The following is a 22,892-nucleotide window of genomic DNA, read 5'->3' as shown; positions in this document are numbered from 1 at the left end:
TGATTTTGCTTATATACACAAAGTGCTCAAACGAATAAAAACCAGTCGAATGGAAAAAAGTCAAGACCACCATGTCTTTGTAAAAACATTACGTATCCCATGTTGGCTAATACCATTAAGGGGGAGAAATGAAATGAGCTCTACTTAATTCCCTAATGTTTGCGAGTGTTCGGGCGAGTGAGCAGCAGGCTGTCCTTGGGCTTTCCTAAGAATATGGACCTTTGGGGATGGATCTTGATAAGTAACCTGGTAGTTAAATATGAACCCAGAAGTAGCTGACCTGCGACTGAACCATCAGTCATTCTGTTGCGTTTCTAATAAGAAAGGCAGAGTGACCTGGAGCAGTGAGGTGCGACCAAGCCTCCACCAGACTGAACAGGGCGGGGCGGGGCGGGGAGGGGCGGCTCTGAGCACTGTGGGGGGTGCAGACCCCGTCCCCAGCCAACAAGGGCCCGGGTTACAGACGGAAGGGGGTGTGGGCCGGGACCCCTCTATCCCCGGGGAGGCCTGTTTCTGCTTTCTGAGGGATCTGGGTTCACGGGAGCCCAGGGCCGACTTGTGGCAGGTCGTGGAAGTGGGCGGCTGCTGGGGCACTCTGTGCTTCTGGGAGCTTCTCTCCTGCATTTTGGCTCAAAGCCTCTGGGAAGGGTACAAAGAGGGACCATACAAACATGTGTGTGGAGAGGCTCTGGTGAGTATTGGCCAGGGCGGGCGTGGGGAGGCCCCCCACCCCGTGGAGGACTGACCCCCCCCAGCACACCCCTGGGGCACGCTGGCCCCTCCCTGATACGTGCCTGTAGGATGGCAACTCTGTGAGCCAAATGCCATACAGCAAAGAAACGATCACTACTAAGTTAGTTATATGGGAACTTTTTTGAGTGTTCCCAGATCTAAAAAAATCACCTCTCTTGGGCTTTTCTGATTCTTAGGACACAACTTGCTAACGGACGCACAGAGTCCATTGAGGTGACGCCCAGATGCTCACGGACACAGCTCCGAGCTCTGGCGGCCGGACACCGCGGTGCCCAGAGGGGTCCCGGGAAGGAGCGCAGCAGGCCCTCCTGCCCCCGTAGTGACGGCTCGCTGCAGGACCAACGCTTTTCACATATTTGCTCTTTCCACCTTTTCTCATAAAAAAGTCCTCTTCAGGTTTCTTTTGAAAATAGGTCCTAACGTAGGTCTTACGTAGAAGCAAAGTGACATAACGCAAACTTTTAAAAAGGAAGGGACGCCCGTGCTCCCACTCGATTCCCAGCCTCGAAGGGCGCTTCCAGCCCGACAGGTGAAAGAGAAAAGTCCTCCCACACGGCTTGAATTTGCAGCCCGTTTCACGAGCAGGGCCCAACTTGTCCGCGCGTGTGTATGTAAATCTGGTCGTGTGACCCGAGCGGGTTCCGAGGCAGGACAGAGCCCCAAGAGCCGCTCGTTTCCTTGAGAGCCCGAGTCTCCTCGCCAGGAGGGGGTGGAATTGAAAGGAAACCTGGTTTTACGGCCCTGGGAGCCCCGCCGCGATGTTTACCCTCGTTATTACCTGTCCCAGGTGGCTGATGAGACATTGCCCCAGGCCCCCGGGGTTCCAGGTCACCCGAGGCAACGGTTAATGAACCAGCAGGACGCAGGGGGTTGTTGCAAGCCGGGTTCCTGGGAAAGCGCGCCGTGTGCCACCCAGAGTCCTGCGTCATCCCCGAACCTGCCTGCACCCGGCTGGTGTGGCGACAGAAGGAGCCGCTTAGAAACCAGCCGCCTCGGTTTCCAGGCCGTCATGAAGGCAGGTGGACGGCCTCGCTTGACCCACTGCCCGCCGGCTGTTGACGACACTGGCTCCACGCTGGGCCCCGCTTTTCCTTTGCGAGTAGGCGTTGGGGGCGCATCACGCTGCCGTGCGTTAGAAAGCACCACCTTTCACTGTGCCCTCTGGAGTGTGGCTGCTGTGATTGTGGAAGAGCACAGCTTTCTGTGTGTTCCCAGAGGTGGCCGCTCTAGGAGTTGACGTGCCGCAGAGAAAACCTTGTCCCGGGTTGTGCAGAGCAGATGTAGCTCCTCGCCTCTCCGGCCCTTGCTCCTCGACCCGCCGTCTTGGGTCTGGCCCGTCACCCTCCCGGGCTCCCTCATCCGCCGTGGCCTCGGAGGGCCAGTCAGCAGCAGCAAAGGGGGAAGGGGTGAGACGCATGTGGAGGCTGTCCCCAGCCCACCGCCCTCATGGGAAGTATCTCTGGGTGGACGCCGTGGACCGGAAGGAGCCAGGATTGCCACCAGTGGGGCCGGGCGCAGGTCTCACGATGAGGCCCTTCTGAGGCCGAGCCCCGACCGAGAGCCCAGAGTTCCAGCAGTGGGGACCCGGTGGGTGAGGACGGAAGGCGTGCAGGCCAGCCAGGCTTGCACCGGCCCTGCCCTCACTGCCCCGCTGCATCCCTGCACCGCCTTCTCCTCACTGCTCCCCGCACGGCCTCTGGAGCCGCCACAGTGGGCCTGGCCCGTGCCCCGTGCTGGGCGTCTGTGACGCAGACCTTCCCACGGGGACTGCCATGCTGCAGGCCGGTGCTGTTTGTCACTGTGATGTTTGAGCGTCCAGTTGTGGGGAGCTTTGGACCAGGAAGCAAGAGGGGAGGATGGTGCTGAACCTCCTGAACACGCCCTTCTGATTTGGACCGGGATACCCGGGGAGCTAGAGATGGAAATGGCCCCATTTCTGAGGACCCTGTGGGGAGCAACACTGGCGTCCCAGAGGCTCCGTGGGACCCACAGCCGAACAGCACGTGTCCCCGGATGTCAGCAGCAGCCCCTGCCTCGAGAGGAGGCTCTCTGTTTGTGTCGTTCTGCATCAAACCTTGTGTTGCGGCAGGTGAGGGTCACTGGGCCTGCCCCGTGCTCACCCAGAAGTGAGCGGGTGATGTCAGAAGCCGCCGGAGCGTCTGGAACAAAATTACGCACCATGCGCACTGGGCTCTAGCGTGCAGAGGCCCCGGGTCCGGTTCGGGGTGGACGTGGGCTCCCGTCCTGGGGTCTGGCTCCTCCTAGCGAGCCCCTCTGTGGGCACTGGCCATGCCAGGCTCTTACAGGGTTGAAGGATCCGCCTAAGCCACCCAGGGAAGCAGGTGGTAGTTACTCGTGCCCGACTGTCCGTCCTTCTGTTTAGTGAGGCAGACACCAGGCCCTGGGGGCAGGCGAGGGCCCTGGGGAGAGGCAGCTCGCAGGCCTGCACCCTCGCCTGCCCCCTTCCTTTCCAACGCAGCGTGAGGAAGGCCCGTGGGACCTGCTTCAGTAGCAGAGCAGGCCTGCGCTGGCCTCGTGTGCGCGGCGGGGACGTGGGCGTGTGGGTCCGGCCCCGGGCACCAGCCATCCGTCTGTGAAGCCTGTCGCCCCTCCTTCCTCCCTCCTGGCCTGGTGTCCTGTGTCTAGGTGTGGCACCCCGCCGGCCCGGGCTCCCGGCAAAGGAGGACGTGAAGCGGAGGGGGACGCAGCCATCGTGTGCGGTCAGGGGCCGAGCTGGGAGCAGGGGCGCCGCGGAGGCTGGCTGGCGGGTCCCCACGTGCCCCCTTCACACGGTCCCCAGGACGCATCCTCCATGGCCTAGCGTAGCGGTAGGGCGACCGGGCACGGAGCAGGTCGGAGCTAGTGGTTAGTCAGGCACCTGAGGGATATTCCTGCTGAGGCCACTTAGCGTCAGGGAGATGGGACAGTGCTCACGGCTGGTTTTGCGTGATGCCGACATGGAGGCGTGTGACTGGGCTGCGGGGGCCCCGGGTGTCCGGCCCGTACCTTCCGAGAGGCGGGGTCGGGGCGGCTGCCCTGGTCGTGCTTACTTGCACATCGTCTGCAGGAGGCCGCGTGTACGCTTAAGACCAGGCAGGTACCCTCGACTTCAGAAAGAAGCCACTGTTCATTCCTGGGGCCCTTGGCCCTGGGGTCCTCGTGCGTGTGGCCGTGTGACCTCCTTGGGCGCCCCCCGCCCGGTGCACACGTGGCCTCGGGTCACCCCGATGTGCTGTGAGGCCACCACAGCGCACCTGCTCCCGGGCGGGCCCCCGGCAGCTGGGCTCCTCGAGCCCCCGTGGTGTCAGCGTCACCATTTCTCAGGGCCCCGGGCCAGCGAGGCCGGTTCCTCAGCGCTGTGAGCAGCCCGTGGGGACGATGCGGGTGGCAGTCACGCGCTTTCACGGGCCCCGGCTTGCTAGGCGTGTGCCCCTCGTCCTCCGTGGCCGCGAGGACCGGGGCAGGGCCCCGAGCGGGTCAGGAGCTGGCTCGCGGGGCCCGGGAAGCTCCTCTGCTGGGCCGGGCGCCGCGTGCGAGCCGACCCAGCCTGGCCGTCGGGGGCGCGGGGCTCCGTCTCAGCGGATCCCTGCGAGTGAAGATCCCCTGGGGTTTCCGCTTCAGCGTTGGCCGGGAGACGCCCGAGTCGGATCGGAGAAACTGCATTCTCGGGATCTGATTTTTTATCCTGAGCTCAGCGTCGCCTTAAACAAAAATTCAGCACTAAACTCTGGTTAGAGTCACGGTGCCCGTCGTGACTGGTGCGCGTCGTACTTTAAATCGCTCGCACGCGTTTCAATCTGCGAGAGAACCGTTTCCGAAGACTCCTCCGCCCGCACAGTGTGACGTCCACCCCTGTGGCCGAGGCAGCAGCTGCGAGTGACCACGTGGACTTTGCCTGAAGGCTGGCCCCGGGGGCACGTTTGTCCCTCCCTCGGGGCCTCGCCGCGAGTGCCGGACGTGAGCGGCGTCCCTCACCTTGTGCCTCTGCCTCATTTTCCAGAAGCTGGGAGCACAGAGGATGGCTTTGTCACGAGATGCAGAGACGGGCCCGACGTGCGTGGGGACACCAGGGGTGCCACCGCCGGGCTCGCGCCAGGGCCCCGGTGTGGGGGTGTCCCTGCCCCGGCCTCTGCCCCCTCCACCGGATGCCGCAGGGCAGCTCTGGGGCGCTCGGGGCGAGTCACGTCCTCGTTCGTAGCTGCCACCTCCATGAAGACTCCAGGGCCGTATCGTCTCTGGGAGTTTGATCATCCTGTGAATTCTAATCGCCCGTATCTGGTGGGGGATATTTTTGTGATGATAATTGAAAGATCTCACTTTCCTTCTGGGTTCTGGCTGGAAAGTAAATATTTTGAGACTCTATTAAGTGAATTTCCCGCCTGCCCCTCATTTACGCATCAGACGAACACCAAGCAGTTGAAAGGGAACCCGGGGCGGCGTGAGGGCAGCTCGGGGCGTGGGGAGGCCGGGGAAGGGGGCACCTGATGGTAGGAGCTCCCGTTCAGCATCCCGCCGAGTTGGCTGCCGCGCGGGGCCGCCCTCCGGGCTGTGCGCCTCTGGAGGTTCCGAGGACGCAGCGGAGCCCCGACGACGACGCAGGCCCGGGGTGTGTCTGACCTGCCACACCTGGCCCTGCGGCCCTGAGGATCCGCAGAGGTGCCCTCGGCCGGGGCTGCCCTGCCCGCTGCCCTGCCTCGCACCACCTGCCCCTCCTCTGCCAGCAACGCCAGGAATCGGCCCCCTGCCTCCCATTCATGTCAGGGGGCCCTTCAGAATGGGATTTCTGTTCCTAGGACAGGTCTGAAAAGGACTGTCGGTGTCCCTGGGCCCCTTCCTCCTGGCCCTCCCCGTCACACCTGCGGCCCACCTGCCGTCCCGGAGCAGCCCGTCCCATGGGAAGGGCATGCCGTTGCCTGGGGTCCGGACACACACTCTGCGTGGGGCCCCATCCCGGACGCATCTCCCCTTCCTCCTCCTCCCCCTGCGCTGGTCTTGGGTCCCACAACACCTCCCTCCCTTTACAGAAGGTGGGATGCGGCTGAGTCCGCGGAGGGTTCGTGGGTCCCCTGCAGTGAGAGTTGCTGGGGCGCTGCTGTGTGAGAGCAGCCTGGCCCTGAGTCCTGTGGGCATCTCAGGCCACTGCCGCCGCAGCAGGGCCCAGGCGGGAGGCTGAGGGCCAGGGCGGTGCGCGGGGTCTGCCTGGAGGCCGGGCGGGGAGCCCCCTGCAGCCTGCCTGCCCCGTGCCCCGGGGCGTCCCGCACGCGCGGTCCCCACTTACACGTTGGCGGTTCGTTCCCTTTGCTCATTAACTGTTATCACCGCCTTCGTCCGAGGTTTTGGTGAACGTCCCTTTTATTGGCTGGCACACGTGCTCCCACTCCTGGGGTGTAGGCTCTGTTTGGAGAAGGCGAGTGCTCATTTTTTAGATCTCTGTAATGATGTTCTTTTTCTTTTTAACGTTTTTCGTGTGATGTGATTGGAACCTCGCAGAAGTCTCAGGCATGGTGGGTGATGTACCGCGTCTCCGCAGAAAAGAGCCCTAAGCAACCTGAAATCCGGTTCATTTACGCGGTGCGCCGGTCGGGAACAGAAACTGGGTGATTTCTACACTGTGGCGATGGCATCATGGGAACGGGGCCCAGGAGGCCAGGCGGGGCCCCGGGGAGGCACCTCTCCCCATTCCCTGCGGCCTCTGGGGGGAAGCGGGGCCCGCGCCCTCTCTGCTGCCTGGACCTGCCCCCCCGCAGCAGGGGCTCCCGGTGCTGAGCCCCCAGAGCTGGCCGGTGCCGGTGCAGCAGGCATCGGAGCACGAGCTGGCTGGTGAGGGGCCGGCAGGAACCCGATGTCCTGGGACGCACTCCCCGGGGCAGCAGACATCCCCGTGAGGGCTCCATCACGCGCCCACGCTCACACCCGGGGCTTGTTCACACATCTCCCTGTTGACGACTCTTGCTGGGCGCAGGGACAGTTGCGCAGAATGCTGGGTGGCCTCCCTGCTCCCCCGCCCCGAGACCCTCCAGCACATCACGGGGGCCTGGGCAGCGGTGCTGGGGACAGAGCCCTGTAGGCCTCACTCCGTCCTGGCCGCCCTGCCGCGACCCCTAACCCCTCAACTTTGCCCCCTTGTGCCAGCCCATCCCGTTTCCTTCCGTCGTAACCTGCTGACCTGGGAGCACAATGCCTTCCTTACGGGACAGCGGGAGATGCGAGGGTGCCGATCCTGCCCCGCACAGCCACCCCCGGCCCGGCCCACTGGCCCCCACGGGCCTCGATGTCCCCGGCTGGTCACTAGGTAGGCACCGTAGTCCCCGTGAGCCACCAGACACATGTGCCGCTGTCCCCATCTAGACATTTGATGGCTCAGATTTAGGAGGACACCTGTGTTAGATTTCCTCACTAGAAAGTTCTGGGCTGCTGGGGCTGCCAGTGTCACCCTCGTCCCACACAGGGAACCCGACAGCCGCCTGCCCAGAGGGGCCGTGGAACCAGGACCCACAACAAGGAGAAGGGGTACGAGCTCGCGGTGTTCAGTGGGGTGCACACGCAGCCCGTGGCTTTGCCACTGGGTCCCCGGACGTCCCCCCCACAACCTCACACGGGGGCCCTTTGAGGGCGACTCTTTTCCCCACAAGCCCGTCGGCACCATCAGCCTGGGTGTTTTGTGCATCCCCAGCCCGTCCGTGTTATCAGGGATCTCCCGTTGCTGGTGGCTTTCCAGCAAATGGGCGCACAGTTGGCCTGGGTCCACGGCGCGTCCAGTCCGGGCCGTCGTGAGCAAGCCGCCCGTGTGCAGACGTGTCCGCGCGGCCCGGGAGTCTGGGGCCAAGGCTGCTGGGTCCTGGGGCGGACGCGCATGTACCTGGATGAGCAGCTTTTCCCAGTTTTGCAAGGCAGCCGTGTTGCTCCCCACGCACCATGCCCACCCAGGGAGAGCACCCGGATCTTCATGGGTGTTTTCTTCTAGCAGCTCAGTGGTTTTTATGTTTGTTTGTAACACTTGGCAAGCCAGCAGCCGTGCGTGCAGGGCTTCGAGCCCCCGTACTCCGTGTGTCCGAGGTGCTGGCTGTGCAAGGACAGCCTCGCGCCGGGACGACACCTGCGTGGAGACGCGTGGCCCTCTGCTGATCGTGGGTGTGCGTGTGCGTGTGCGGTCCTGTCTGGGGTGAGTCCCTGACCGTCTTTGTCTCCTCCTTCCCTGCTCGCAGCAACAGCAGGAGCTGCTGGCCATGAAGCATCAGCAGGAGCTGCTCGAGCACCAGCGGAAGCTGGAGAGGCATCGCCAGGAGCAGGAGCTGGAGAAGCAGCACCGGGAGCAGAAGCTTCAGCAGCTCAAGAACAAGGAGAAAGGCAAAGAGAGTGAGTGTGCGGGGCGGGCCCCGGGCGGGGGGGGGGGGGGGGCGGCGGACAGCACTGGGGCCTCGCAGGGCGGCTCTTCCCCCCACTGTCATGCTCCCGGCCCCCGAAAGCTGCAGCCTTGTGGGGGGAGAGGGAGCCACCCCCCGTCGGCGCTCGTGGTGTCACCCTCAGCTTTGGGCGACGGCGTCCAACCCCTGCCTTCACCTGGGGGTACACAGCATCCGCGGCAGGTGCACAGTGGGCCTCACCCGCGAGTCAGTCCTACACGTTTCAGAGTTCCCCTCTCTCGCGAGCGTGTTGTTGAGCACTGGAGAACCCGGCCTGGCTCGTGGATAGCCCCGGGGTGAGCGGGGATCACACTGCCTCACCCCACGTCGGCGCTCCTGACCCTGACGTCTGCTTTACGCACAGGTTGTGCTTGTGTGTCTGAAGAGCCGCGTGGTCTGTTATCTTCCAGGAGAGGAGAGGAGCTGGTTCTGTGTGCTGTTCCCCCTTTGGAAGATTGCCGGGGGGGGGGGGGGGGTCCCATGTCCCTTGGGGAGGAGCCACAGCCCCGCTGCCTGCCAGCAGCTGTGCAAAGAGCGCCTCCAGTGGGCGCAGCAAGGCCCAGTGTCCATGGGCGCGGTGTCCTCCACACGGGCGGCCCCAGGCCCCGGCTGAAGGCACACGAGTCTCAGGCGCGTCTGCACCTCTTCCTTCGGGCAGCCCGTTTCCAGTGACGCACCCAGGACCCGGGCAGCGGAGTGAGAGGGCGTCACGTCCCCAGGGCCGGGTCGTGTGTGCCCGAGACATCGGTGCTCAGCTGCACTCGTTAGCTCCCTGCTGATACTGAATATAAGCCAAGATGCGCGTTTCTCCAGATTCTCTCCAGTATCGGGATTCAGTGGCGGCCTATAGGGTGATTGAGTCTTCCGGGGCTTGGGAGCAAAGTAGCGGTCTCCACGTCGCTCAGTAACGCACGTGAGCCTCAAAAATCCATCACGTCCAGCTACTGAGGGTGGTAGGCCACGGAGACAAACCATCTTAACAGCCTGGCGTTTAGATTTTAATCTACGTACACACAGCAGCACGAGGTGTTGTAAAGTATCCCTGTCAAGTCCGTTATTTGAAATTCTTTGAGAACCTTTCATGTTGGTGTACGGTGCACAGCAGGGCGCACCCTTCAGCGTGTAGGGAACAGTTCACGGGCTGGCCTCCCGGTAAAGCCCCGGACCAGGACGGGGGCAGCATCCGGCCCCAGGCCCTCCAGGCCCTGCCCCCTCCTTCCCAAACTACCTGTCGTCCCCCCTCCCCAAACCTAACAGCTGCTTTTGAAGTTTATATGGACGGACTTGCTAATATGTAGGACTTCGTGCTTCTCTCACTCGACATCACGCTCGTGCCTCGTGTCCTCGTGTCCCATGTGGTGGGTCTGCTGGTGGTTGCTGCTCCATCCCCGCTCATGGCACACCCTGAAGTTCAAGGTTCTCCGTCCTGTGGCTGCTGGGGATTTGCCCGGTTCCTAACCTCCTAACCTACTAACTGGAGCGTCGGGGGTGGTGCCGTCTCCTGGCGTGGAGGCAGGTGTGAGGGGGCGTGGCCCAACCTGAGGGATGGCACTTGCCCCTTTCAGAGGTGAGGCCGGGCGGTCCCCAGGCGCCGTCCCATCCTGCAGGGCAGTGCCCGTGTCCCGCGTCCCCAGCAGCGCCCGTGGCCGTCAGCTGGTTCTGCAGGGAGCGCCGACCCCGGGGGCCTTAGCCACCAAGGCTCAGCCTGTTTCATGTCTCCTGTCAAGGTCCTGCTGCTCAAGTCTCCCCCTCGTCTTCGCGCCGGGGTGTCGCCCCCTTCTCAGGGTGGGGAGCGCTGTTCAGTTCACGCTCTGGCCCGGAGCCCTCTGCCGGAGACGCGCGTCGCTCCGTTTCCCCGCCGGGTGGCACCTGCCTGACAGCGCGGGGTCCCGCTCGTCGTGCCGCCCGACCCACCCGTCTCCTCTGGACCCGGGTCAGGACGCAGCCCGCCCGTGTTCGTGCCGCGGATCGTGCACGTGTGTGTACGCATTCTCTTGCAGAAAGGCTGTTCTTTTTTCCCGAAACACACAACCGATGTGTCCTTTCCCTGTTCAGTTGTGTCTCCACTTACCTACTTGTAAGTTTTTAGTGATTGGTTTGATACCTTTTATGATCATTAGTTGCTGCGGCGTATCTTACCGTTGAAACAATATACTTTAAATGTACTTTTATTTTAACGGTTTGTAGATTTTCAAGGTAGGAAGCAAATCAGGAGAGTTTTTACTCCGCGTGAGATCTAATTTTTCATAGATACTTGAAAGTAATTAGGTCTGAGCAGCGGACCCCACGCTATCGCCCCTGCGGGATGAGGTGGCGGCCCGCGGGCTGTGCTCGCCCTCAGGCGAGACTCCACGCACGAGGACAAAAGGCCATCAGGGGAAACTAAATTGCAGGTTTGGGTTGGCACCCTGCACGCTCGGGCTGCAGGTGGGGCGGGCGGGGTCACAGGGGTCACCCCGCTGCCCAGCCCGCTGGCACGATGATGCTCCCTGGGCGCAGAGCCCCTGCCGGCCCAGCCACTGCCTGGGTGTGGGGTGTGCGGACTCCTCCGTGTCAAGGGACCTTCCTGGCTGGCATGTGGCGTCCGTCCGCCAGGTGCCCCATGCGCTGCTCGGCAGTGGAGGGTGCGGGTGGCCTCTAGCACTGTCGCGTCTGGAGCTCCCTGCCGCCTCCTGGTGCGCGGCCCAGGAGAGTCCTCTCGCTGCGTGTTGGGAGTCCGGCTCCAGTGGGCTCGGCCGCCGGCCTTGGGGCTGCCTTCTGTTCTGCAGACCCGTCCCCGTAGGTGACAGCACCTGGGCCTCGTAGGAGCCCTGCGAGAGGGGGAGGGGCTGCCCCCGGGGGTTAGAGCCGCGGCGGGGCTGCACACAGCGCGGCCTCTGCCTTGGGTCCTGCTCCCCGTCCAGCTCCTGTGCTTTGGGCCTCACCGCGCACCCTCCTTAGTGTGTTTTGCTTTGGAGTAAGGAAGCCGCTGTTTACCTAAGGATGGAAGTTAAAGCTCTAAGTATCAGCTGGTTGAAGCGTGCCGCAACTAACCAGCAAATAACCAGGTTTTCAGATTGCTAAAAAGCAGCTTGGGCTAAATTGGTTCCTCGTAGTTTACCAGAATCTTCCAATAAAAATAACATCTTAAGCCTCACAAAATGTGAAAAGATTGGAGTTCAGAAAACCTTTCAGATCTGTTTACACGTCAAAAACAATTTCTGCACCACCTACCAAGCATCCTCCCCGCCCCAAGTGGAGCGTTGGAATGTTCTCTGCTTCCCTCCACGCTCGTCACTAGCAGCAACCCTGGTGGTTTTCAATTTGTGGATTTGGGTGGTCAGGTTTTATTATTAATAATAAACTGTGTACAGTTTGGGTATTTGGCACGCTCGTGTAGGCTTTGCAGCCCTGAGTGTGGTCTTGTGAGAAGGCAGGCCTGGCAGGCCGCTGTGGTGGACGCCACTCGGGGGCTCTTATGTGAGCGGGGCCGCGGGCGGGCTGGGCCCCTATGAACGAGAGCCTTGTGTGCCCCAGCAAAAGGGCGTTTGTGGGGGAATGCAAATGGCCCGGGGCGTCTCCCAGTTGGGAGCATTTGAAAACGCAGCGCAAGGCATCTGTGTCGTTTCTTGGGGGTTTTTAGAAAGGGAATTTCCTATTGAGTATTTAATTAAAGTTTTGTTACATTCGTAAACATTTACAGTATTTCTGATTTTAAATAATCCCGCAGTTTTCCGTCGCTGGTTGATACCAGTTAATGCTACTTCGCTCGAAAGAACAGTGAATTCTTAGAACTGGTGGCATTCCGTCTCACGCAGCACGGACACATGATCTTTAGTCAGGTCAGTTCTACGTAGACGAACTACATTTAGGAATCTTAAGACACACGGGTTCCAAGGAGAATCCTGCAGAAGGCGAGTCTTTGTTCTGGGAGCAGCCTGGGGCGGACGCGGCGACCTGCCTGCTCGCTGCTGTTTACAAGCGCCGCCCAATCATTCACTTTGTTTTTTTAAAAAAAAAAAAAAAAAAAAACCCAAAAGGCTGGAGTGAAAAGATCCAACACCTGATCCAGAAAATCATTCTATGTCGCATCAGTGACGTCGGGCCTTCCTCAGAGGCCGGGAGGCTGGACGGGAGGTGGGCACAAGAAAAGTGGGTGAATCCCGATGGGTGGCGTGCAGACGCCGTCCCCTCCTGAGCCCCGGGGGTCCCGGTCCGCCCGCCTGCACGGCCCCTCCTGCCACCCGACCGGGTCAGACCCCGGCAGCTCCGTCCTGATAAGCAGCAGGAATTTTTTTTTTTTAATTTTTTAAAAAAATTTTTTAGCAGGAATTATTATTATTGTTTTTTTTAAGTGAAACTTAGAGATGTTTGGATATCTGTGTGTGGCATGTGTTCCGTGGACTCTGTGACTTGGACTTAAGGTGGGGAGACCCTGGGTGAGCGCTGGGGGTGTGAGGAAGTGTGGAGCCACTGCACGGGGCCCTGGGAGCTAACGCGGCACCCTGGACGCTCACCGGGATGAAAATGCAAATTTACAAGAAAAATAAAAAAGGAGAGGAGAAAACTGTTCTCAATCAGTGTTCCCGGAAGTGTCAGAAGAGCGGCTCCGCGAGGCCTACTGGGTTAGAATTAAGAGCGCGGGGATTCCGTGCACGCGGACAGATGGACAGTAGCCTCAGGCAGGACACGAAGTGCCGGAGCCCCGGAGATGATGAGGACCCGGCTACGGGGGTGATGCTCTTTCTGGAATCCCCTCCTGTGAAGCTCGGAGAAGGAGGGGCCCCCGTGGTGCCCCGAGTGGAGCAGCCCTGGCCCTGCGTCCTTGGGGTTGCGGCCACACCTGTCGCAGATGGGGGGACATGCTGCCCTCCAGTCCCACCCCACCCCCCCCCGTGCCATCGTCCCTGGGAGGAGGGGCTGGGAAGGCCCTGGGGGGTCCCGCCCTTGTGACCATGTCTCCATCTGTTGTCTCTGGTAGAGAGGACTTGGCCTTGTCAGGGAACGTCGGAAGGAACCTTCCTGAGTTCGGGAAGGTGGGCTTTTCTTTCTTTCTTTTTAAAAATTTTTTTAAGATTTTATATATTTATTCATGAGAGACACACAGAGAGAGGCAGAGACGCAGGCAGAGGGAGAAGCAGGCTCCATGCAGGGAGCCCAATGCGGGACTCGATCCCAGGACCCCGAGGTCACACCCTGAGCCATGGCAGATGCTCAACCGCTGAGCCCCCCAGGTGCCCAAGGTGGGTTTTTCTGGATTTGGTCCCAAGAGAGCCTGGTAAGGTGCCCGCCCCACCCTGAGCCTTCATCATTCGGCACAGCTCAGGGGACAAGTCCTGGCCCGTGCTAAGGAGGCACCAGCCCCGGGCGGCGACAGAGTTGGTGTCCCCTCCAGGGGGTCAGCTGCCCCCGGCCACGTCTTGCCTGTCACTGGGGTTTATCTCATGCTCTCCCTGCTGGGATGGGGTTTATCCTTTGCCCCCTGAGTTCCGGGGCCCGTGCTGCCAGCGGGGGGAGAGTCAGAGGCTCCCGGACATGGTCCTTGGGCTCGGCCTGTCCCGCGAGTGCTGCGGGAATCCCAGGCGTCCCTCCTGTGGAGACGGGTTCCCTGAGAAGCTGAGGGCGGCGTTGCTGGGGACGCTGGGGGCTGCGAGCTCCGTGCTGACGTCCTCTCCTTGTCCTGCTTTCTCTGTGCGCTGGCCCGGAACCGCAGCTTTGAAGGCCAGGGGGCATCTTCTCCTCCGCTGGGTCCTCCTCCTCTTCCCCCTCCTCCCCCGGTGGTCTGATCCCTTCCCGCGGCAGCAGCGCCCAAGGAGGGGGAACCTGGGCTCCCCGTTATGCGTGATTCCCTGAGCCGCTTACCCTCAGCTCACACAGGGATCAGCAAGTTTGCGCTTCCCCGTTGGGGTGCCGCGCGCCCTGCTCCTCCCTGAGTCACCTCTCGCTCCAGGTGTCCCCGGGCACATCGTGTCCCCACACGGCTAACCCTTGGCATGGTTTCTGGGCCATGTGCCTGGTGCCGCTGCGCCGTCAGGAGCGCCAGGTGACCGCGTCTCCAGGTGTGTTATAAGCAGACCCTCCGTCTGTGCGATTTCGGAGTCCACTGCAGGCAGGAAACATGGGCCCCGGGTGTCCCGATTTGTGTCGGCCCGACGCTCGCTGCGTTCGGAGGCACTGAGCAGCGATGCTCAGAAGCAGGTGTGACGGGGGGCCTTTGGGCACCTCCCTCGGCCTGGCCGTGTCCATCCTGTGTGCCCTCCGCCCGCCGGGTGCTCGGCTCACACGGGGCCCTGGGGAGCCTCTCTCTTCTTGAGCCAATGGGGTCATTTCCTCGGACCCTGGGAAGGCCCCAGACAAAAGCCCATGTGTCATGATGGGAGCTTCTGAAGGTGCTTTGCAGTCGGTTTAGTGAACTTTCTTTGTGCTCCCCTTGGATGAGCTCATTCAGGCCGCGCTGCAGCTGCGGAGGACCCGTCCCCCAGGGGTTGGGGCCGTCCGACCGCGGCCCGACACACAGAAGGGCCTCTGTGACGCCACCGCGGGGTGCGCTGCCTCGGGGAACGCAGACACACCTACAGCCAGACGAAGTCAGTTTGTGAATGAGACGTATCCTCGGGGCGATAACAGTGGCAAGAAAGGCTGTTTCGCAGGGACCTTAACAACCTGTGAGCAATTTGTCAAAGTATCCGCCGAGTCTCCTACACCAAGGCCCATTTCCCGTGTATCAGAGAGAAACGTGGAAAACCAGCAACAGCAAGCAGCTGAGTGAATGCACCGGCAGCACCAGAGAAACAAGGGCGAAACCAAACGGATTGTGTATCCGACCCGCGAAAGGATCAGCCTCCAAGCCCCCGGCGGGAACACTGGGGCAGGCTACGCGAAAACACGCACGTGGATGTCAGATGGGGGGAGATCCCAGCGTCCCTTCCTTTGCTGGGGGAGGTCCCGTCCTTTCCTGCTGTGCTTGTCCTTTACTTTCGCACCGAGTCACGCTGTCCTGAAAGCCGCACTTGCACAGTCCTCCCTCCCAGCGGGGCCTCGCCACCCGAGGCGGTCCTCCAGGCCAGCCAGTTCCAACTCTGCCCACCTGGGGTGTCAGACCCCACGGGGAGTGTCCCGTCCCGAGTCGGCCCCCTGCTCGGGACGCCACGTGCCAGTCCGGGTTGTCCACTGTGCTTCCGACCAACCGGCCGTGGGTCACACGAGTCGTCCCCCCCCCCCCCCCCGCCTTTGGCTTCGTTTAATTCGTTAGAACAGCTCTCAGGACTCAGGGGGTTCCTACTTCAGTTTACTAGGTTCTTAAAGGATGTGACAAAGGACACAGGGGCGGCCAGGTGAAGTGTACACAGGCCGAGGTCCGGGCGGGTCCCGAGCACCAGAGTTCCTGTCACTGGGCAGTTGGGGTCACCTTGTCAGGACGTGGACGTGTCTGCCAACACGGAGAGCTCTCGAACCCCATCCTGCTGGGACTATATGGAGGCTTCCTCATGACCGGTCGTTAACTCCGTTTCCAGTCCCCGTCCCCCCCCCCCACACACACACACAATGGGGCTGAAGGTTCCCAGCTTCTAATCCTGGCTTGGTCTTTGGGGACCCGCCCCGTCCAGGAGCCACCTGAGAGTCCAGCCGCCACATTAGATCAAGAGGTGTCCTTAGTGTTCTTATCATTTATGAACGTACAAGGGCTTTAGGAGCTCAGTGCCAGGGGCGGGGGGCAGGTATATAGGTGCATGTGTGTTTATATTCGTAAGCACACATGTGTACGCTCACGTGCACACACGTAGCGTCTCACACATTCAGGATATCATCCACGTTTTAAAAGGAAGCGAGAGCAGGGCAGAGGCCGGCCCACAGAAGTAGAGGAGTCAGAGCCGGGGCCCTGGAACCAGCGGCTTCGTTAGACCCTGCCGCCCCGAGGCGCCCCGACCCTCCATGCCCCCCCAGACCGCTGCGGGGTGAGGATGCCCACTTACAGTGTTAATGGGAATTTTAAATGTGTGAGACCTGCCGTGTAGTAGGCTCATGGTAGATTTATTGCCATAAAACATACAGCTCAAGTGGATAAACATTTAAAACACACACACATAGACCCACAGCACCGCCACCAAACAAACCACGCGAATTCTCTGAAAGAAAAATAAACCGAGGACATAAAGGCGTATCACGAGAGGGAAAGGTGACTGCTTGCCCGGGTACTTGTCAGGGACCTGGTGAATGCCAGTTACCCTTCCCGTTTGCAGCAGGTGACAGTCCCCAGGACGGATGAAGACAGTCACACGGTGATCCCAACACTGTTGGACAGAGATGTGGGTTCACGTGGTGATCCCAAATACTGATAGAGGTGCAGGGCTATATAGGGATCCCAAAGAGTGACGGCTGGAGACACGGGGTCATGTGGTGATCCTGAGCCCTGATGGCCAGGTGGTGATCCCGAATCCTCATTAAGACGCGGGGTGCCCGCCCGTGAGTGGCACATGATGGTCAGTATAGGAAGGCGATGTGGAAAGGGATCAGAGGGTGCTTCGAGGGCTATAATGTTACTCTGTCAGCTGTATCGATTGTGTTGATCTTTCCCAAGCAAATCCTAAATACGAACAATGTCTGCTCGTAAGTGTTCACGGCAGCACAGAGACGGAGGATCTGCAAATGCTTTGCCGTCAGAAAACGGCTCTGTGGAATGTGAACTGTGCTTTGCTCACCTCCTGAAGTGTTTTTCCACCATTAGGGATCCTGGCTGGACTCTGCACAACAACAGGAAACACTTAGCCGCTCACGCGGGAGGGCGGATGCAGGGCCGCTGCGTGGCCGAGCGCGGCGCCGGGGCAGAGCCTGGGGCGTGGGAGCGCGCTGGCTGGGGCTCTGAGTCGCGCGGGGCCGCCCGGCACGGCCCTAAGGGTAGGCCTGGCGCGGGGAGCGACGCCAGCCCCCCTGCCGCGAGCAGAAACCAAGTGAGAGTGCGTGCGCGGGAGCACCACGGCGGCCGTGGGTGTGCACGCGCCTTGTCTCCCAGACTCTGCTGCCGCGGCCGGTGAGAGAGAAAGCACCGTGCTGCCAGCGCTTAATTCAGAATGTTCTTTTATGTAACATTATTAGCTTCCCCAGCGCGGTTCCGTGTTAGGTAACAATACGTCTTTATGCTGATTTCTTCTGCGTCTTAGACGGAGCGCAATTATGTAAAACCTTCACGGGAGGGAGGCCTCTTATTAGAACTTCTGTCCTTGTCCTTTCTTGGAGGGGCCGTCAAGGCATCAGCAGCATCCCGAGTTAGACCGCCTGGCCCGTCTCCGGGCCTCCACGCCCGTCCCGGGTGCACGGCCCCGTGTCCCCCTCCGCCTGCCCGGCCCGGAGCCCCAGTCACCTGTGTGTACTTTCTCCTGTGCCAGGTGCGGTGGCCAGCACGGAAGTGAAGATGAAGCTGCAGGAGTTTGTCCTCAATAAAAAGAAGGCGCTGGCCCACCGGAACCTGAACCACTGCATCTCCAGCGACCCCCGCTACTGGTACGGGTAAGTGGGGGTGTGCAAGGGCCCTGGGGCCTCCTCTCTGGGGCCAAGTGGCCCCCCGTTTTTCACCCCATGAGGTGGGGGGTGTGTGTGGACTGATGGGCTGTCTAAGCACCGTACCAACCACGGGGGGCCCTGATGCATCCGCGGTTCATGCACACGGCGGCCATCCAGGCGGAGAGGCGCCCATCTTTAAATGAACCGACGGAGGCGCGTGGGGCCAGCTGGCTGTCACTCTTCTCACTATATATTTTGGCCACGAAAGGGTCCACTTCAGCTGCAGCCTGGTCTCCAGTGTCCGTAGGCACCTACTGAATGTCCACCCCGTGTTTTAGTGACTGCCGGGTAAGTCCGCAGCATCCGTGGCATGTTTTATTTTACGCTGGGAACCTTTTCCCAGAGTGGGCATAATGGACAGAGGCCACCAGAGAGCCTTGTTCACACCAACAGCTGAAGAGGGCTGCCCGGTCTTTGCCGAGAGGTCAGTGACGGTGCCCGCGGGCCGCGGGATGGCCTCAGCACGAGCTTGCTGCAGAGGGGCTGGCCACGGCTCGGGCCCCGGAACCGAGGGGCGAGTGCCTGTGGCTTGAAACAACGCGCAAAGGTGCTTCGTAGGTTTTGCTTGGAAATACAGTCCCACCCCCCCACCCCTTTGCAAGGGTAATTTCACTTCTCACAGAAAACCCATAGGGTCGTTTTCATGAATCAAAATATGCTTATCCTTCATTCTATTGGGGAAAAACATCATCTATACCTGAGCTCCCACGTGGGCAACTATTTGTACCAAGACCAGCACCACCAGTCTCACCGGGATGACCCCACGTGTCCCAGTACATGGCACCGCTTAGCAGAACACCTCAGAGGCGCTTCCACTCCAAGGCAGAGACCGCTGGCCTTCTGCCCTGCACACCCACTACACGCCGCGGTCACACCTGCACGTGCTGTTGGCGCGCACACGGCTCAGCCAGTGACACGATCCCCACGCAGAGCAGGGGCAGCGGCGTCCGTGGAAAGCCGTGCAGGACTCCCTAGAAACGCTGTGAGCAGGCCGGCTGGGGGATGCACCCCGAGGAGAGCAGGTTGGGTAACTGCTGAGATGGTCTCCGTGGGGTTTGCGCTGAAGACCACAGGAAGACGAGCGGGGGACGGGGCCTCCGACGGGGACGCACTGGGGGGACCAGGGACCACAGGCCTGCAAAGGCGGCAAGAGGGTGGAGGTGCAGACCTGCTGGGGCAGAGCGGTTAGTAGCAGCCAGGGTCAGGGTCGGCAGGCGGGGAGGACACAGGAGCCCTTTGGAAGAGGGTCTTTTCAGGGGAGGTGAGGTGGTGGACGCTGGGGGACGGTCAGCCTGGGAGGAGGCTGTGTGCTGATAAGCGGGAGTCGTGGGGTGACCACCTCGAAGTTCTTGGCTGGTGGAGGGACATTGGTGCCAGGCTCCCCGGTGAGTGGGCGGGAAGGAGGCTGGGGTGGGGGACCCCTGGTTGGAGAGGAGCCCCTCTCCGGGGTGATGGGGCTCGGAGGTGATAGACGGAGCCCAGGGCTGGGACAGCGCATCACCTCCCGCCCCAACAGCAAGGGAGCGCTGCAGGGAGAGGCTGGAACGGAGGGAGGAGCTCCTGGGAGCAGGGAAGGGGAAGATGGGGAGGGCGGGTGCTTTCAGGCTGGGCTGGGGGCTCCCAGGAGGGCCTGACCCGGCTGCTCCCCGGTGAGCAGGGCTCGTGCCCTCGGGCCTGCCCTGGGTTCAGCTCCCTCAGAGGGATGTGGGGCACGCAGGCCGGACGTGGGGAAGTCAGCCAGAGGCCAGGTCTGTTTGCACCGACTTTGGCAGCTGCCTTGTTTTGTCACCCTATACCCAGCCTCATGGAAAGGCTGTCACATCCCCTTGCCCTGGGCACAAGCTTGGCCAGGACACTGGGCCTTGGCGGGGAAAGGAACTTTGACCCCAGCTTCACTCCGCCCACAGTCATCCGCACAACCGTCAGCCCCAACACGAAAGCTAAAACTCCTGGAAGCAAACATAGAAGTTCTCACACCCTGGGGGCGGAGGGGGACAGAGTTCTGAGGACACCGCAGTCACCCAGTGTAAGCCAAGAACTCCAGCCGTGCACCTCGTCACAACTAGAAACTGCTCTTTCAGAGGCACCGTTAAGAAAATAAAGAGGCAAGCCACAGACTGGGAGAAGGTATTCACGATGCCTGTGCCGGACAGAGTGCTGGTATCCAAAATATATAAAGAGCTCCTACAACTCAATAAGAAGACAAGTGATCTACTGAGAAAAATACAAGTGAAAGGTTTGAACTTCTACTTCAGAAAATAAGATAGACACAGAGCCAGTGTGTGAAAAGATCGAGCCTCACGCCCACTGGGACGGCGGAAGTTTAGCAAACCAGGCGTCGGTGAAGGTGTGGAGCCCGTGGACCCGCGCGCAGCCAGCTGAAAACGCTCGAGCGGTTCTCATGAAGGCGAACGTCCCCCTACCCCTTCGTTCTCCTGCTAGTGCTGTGCACGTGGACTCGTGTTCTTGTGGTCACAGCTGCCTTAGGCGTCAGCGCCGAAGAACCAGAGCAGCAGGTGAACGCGGGAGACGTGACGCTCAGAGAGGAGCCACGCGGAGCCCTGCTCTGGGATGAAGCTCGGGAGTCGGCACGACTGAGCTGGAGACACGGCCGGCCGGCAGCTGGGCAGGGGGCGTGGAGCCTGCCCACTGAACGGCAGAGGCAGTGCCCGTGGGGACACCCTGCTCCCTGTCCTTACTGCCGTGGCGGCTCCACCGCGTGTGTCTGAGCACAGAGACGGGGACGCTTGGACCAGGTGCCCCGCAGGTGCCATACCCCTGCCTGCCGAGCCTCGGCACGGGGGAAAGACCGTGAAGCATTTCAGGAGGAACCTTTAGCTTGATGGATGCGGGGATGATGGCTTCGGGGTGCGTGGGGTACGGAGCTTACTGACGGCAGCGTGGCTGTTTTTATTCACTGTGACGTGGCCGCTTACCGTTGAAGTCGCACGTGTGACCCACATCGCCCTGGGTTGGGCGGGGCTGGTTAAGTGAGTCCACGTTCTGTTTGTCACTTGCGTGAATCTGTCACTTGTGGAAATCTGTGAATTTCCCCCCATGAAAAGAGGAAAGGCCAATCGATGACGGAGTCTCCATGTCTGGACGCGTGTTGGGCTTTACTCCGTGTTACGGCCCAAGCAGGGCTGAGCAGGAAAACGGAGCAGCACTGGTTTCCTGCTTCAGTAAGTGCGGCCTTGAAGACCAGGCGTCACCGTCCTCCCCGATCCCGGCACAGGTGCTGCCCGCTGCCTCCTGCCAGGCCCTGGGGAGGGGCTGGGAGCCGCCCCCGTTTGTGGGCAGGCGTGTGGGTGTGAGGGTCTGTGAGTGTGTCAGCGTGTGTATGGGGTGGGGTGCGCTGAGTGTGTGTGTGTGCATGTGAGTGAGCGTGTCGGGGGGGTGTATGTGAAGGTGGAGGGCGGAACGCGATGCCGCGTGTGAGGCTGTGAGCGTGAGAGCCTGTGAGTGTGGGGTGCACATGCGGCCAGCGACAGGACTTCACTTGGGCTCACCCTCGGGTCCTCGTTCCTGGGGTGCACGCCCTCGTCCGGGGTGGGGCCGGGAACAGCAGCCCTGCTGGGGGGTGGGGACAGGTGCCTGGGGATGACTCTGGCCCTGGGGTCTGCAGGGTTGAGGAAGCGCGGCTGTGGTGACGGGCGTCACTCCCTCACAGTCTCTGGATGTGGCCGTAGCACGGCAGTGGGGTGAGTGCAGCAGCCGCAGGTGCCCTGGCTCAGACCCTCCCCCGGGGCGATGCAGGGGTGCCTCGAGCCCGGGCCAGGGCTCCTGCTGCAGCTCTGAAGGCCCCCCGAGAGCAGGGGGGTTTTCACACCGACAGCACCTCCAGAGATCAAACTGGAAGAGAAGACCTCTTGGCTCCTGAACAAATACAGCTTCTCCAGCTTGCAGCTTAATCGTGAACGGTGTACGGTGTAAGCCCAAGAAGAGCAGTTATTATTTGTAATAATGTTCTACCCACAATCACCGCTCATACTTTGGGCTCCCATAACGCACGCACAGATCTTCCCCCCGTTTCTCGCGAAAGAGAAGGCACGTTCTCTCCCAGACGGTGACTTGGCACCGAGACGTGTGCGGCTGGCCAAGGCCACGTCCCCCCAAGGACACCTCGGAGGATGGGATTTGGTAGCGAGACCGTGTTGCCCTCAGAGCGTTAATGAGATTGTCGGGGAATGTCCTCGAGGCGGGGAGCCACAGTGACAGGCGGGCTTCCTGCCTGCGGAGGTGACCCCGTGGCGGGTGCAGGCGCGTGGGTGCACCTGTCCCGGGAGCGGGAGCTCCTTCCTGCTACGCAGCCTGGCCGGCCCCGCAGCCCAGATGTCGGGCCGTGCTCGTTGGCTGGGCCTCTGATCAGCACATTCTCTGCACAAGTTTGCTCTCAAATATTTAAATACCCACCTGTAAGCGTTTAAGAGCTCACAGTCTCAATTCAAATAACACCAGGTGCATGGCTACGGAGCACTGTGTATTCAAATAAATAGTCTAACAAATTCCAAATAAGTAAGTTGGCAAATTTGTTTCAAGTCATTAAGCAGATTACACAGTTTAAAGACTCAACAGAATCCATTACACCTCGGGTGGGTGCTTCCAGGAAGGCGCGGATGGTCCGTCCTCCCGGGGCCAGCAGCGCCCCGTGCCCCAGCCTCCTCCCGGCAGATCCGGTCTCGCCATTTTAAGGATGTTGAGGGGTGCCTGCTGGTGGGGGGGTCGCACGTCCAGGCACAAGAGGCTGGTGACTGCCACCGACCCCCCCAGGGAGGCGGGGTGAGGAGGGGGGTTTGTTCCTCTGAGGGTGCATACAAACCCTGGGTCTTTCCTGCTGAAGGGAGGCCCCCTTGGGGACCCCAGACTTGCCTACTGCTTGTTCCCGGTGCGCCCCACATGTCTGCACCTTTGGTCCTGTACACAGCGGCCTCATCTGCCCCAGGACGGGCCCTTCTGTGGCTGGCTGCAGCCTGAGGGCCAGGGGACAGCCATGCCACAGCCCCAAGAGGAGCCGGTGACCGGTGACCGCCGGGCGTCGCACGGGCCCCTGCTCCCCTGTCTCCGGGCTCGGCCTCGTTTCCCACGTTCAGCGGTGGTCTTGGTCTCATCTGAGCCTCGCCCCAGAGAGGAGGCGGTGGAGCCGATGGGGCGATGTGTCCGCCGGGCGTCCGCAGTCCACCCCTGCCTAACTCACTGTCT

The 22,892-nt window shown here is 61.2% G+C and overlaps 1 protein-coding gene across 10 annotated transcripts in view; it reads left to right on the top strand.

The window, feature by feature from the left end:
* The window catches only part of HDAC4 (histone deacetylase 4), a 273,029-nt gene that overhangs the window by 174,788 nt on the left and 75,349 nt on the right, over positions 1–22,892 (top strand). For 9 of the 10 annotated variants that reach the window (XM_049101240.1, XM_025463635.3, XM_025463633.3 and 6 more), the window contains 2 exons: positions 7,959–8,109; positions 17,519–17,639. In XM_049101240.1, the coding sequence (XP_048957197.1) occupies positions 7,959–8,109; positions 17,519–17,639 (272 nt within the window). The remainder of the gene's footprint in view (positions 1–7,958; positions 8,110–17,518; positions 17,640–22,892) is intronic. The other variant, XM_035718252.2, reaches the window with a different exon arrangement.

The sequence above is a fragment of the Canis lupus genome, chromosome 25 (assembly GCF_003254725.2).
Source record: "Canis lupus dingo isolate Sandy chromosome 25, ASM325472v2, whole genome shotgun sequence".
Lineage (NCBI taxonomy): Eukaryota > Metazoa > Chordata > Mammalia > Carnivora > Canidae > Canis > Canis lupus.
This window is presented reverse-complemented; position numbering and strand designations above follow the sequence as displayed.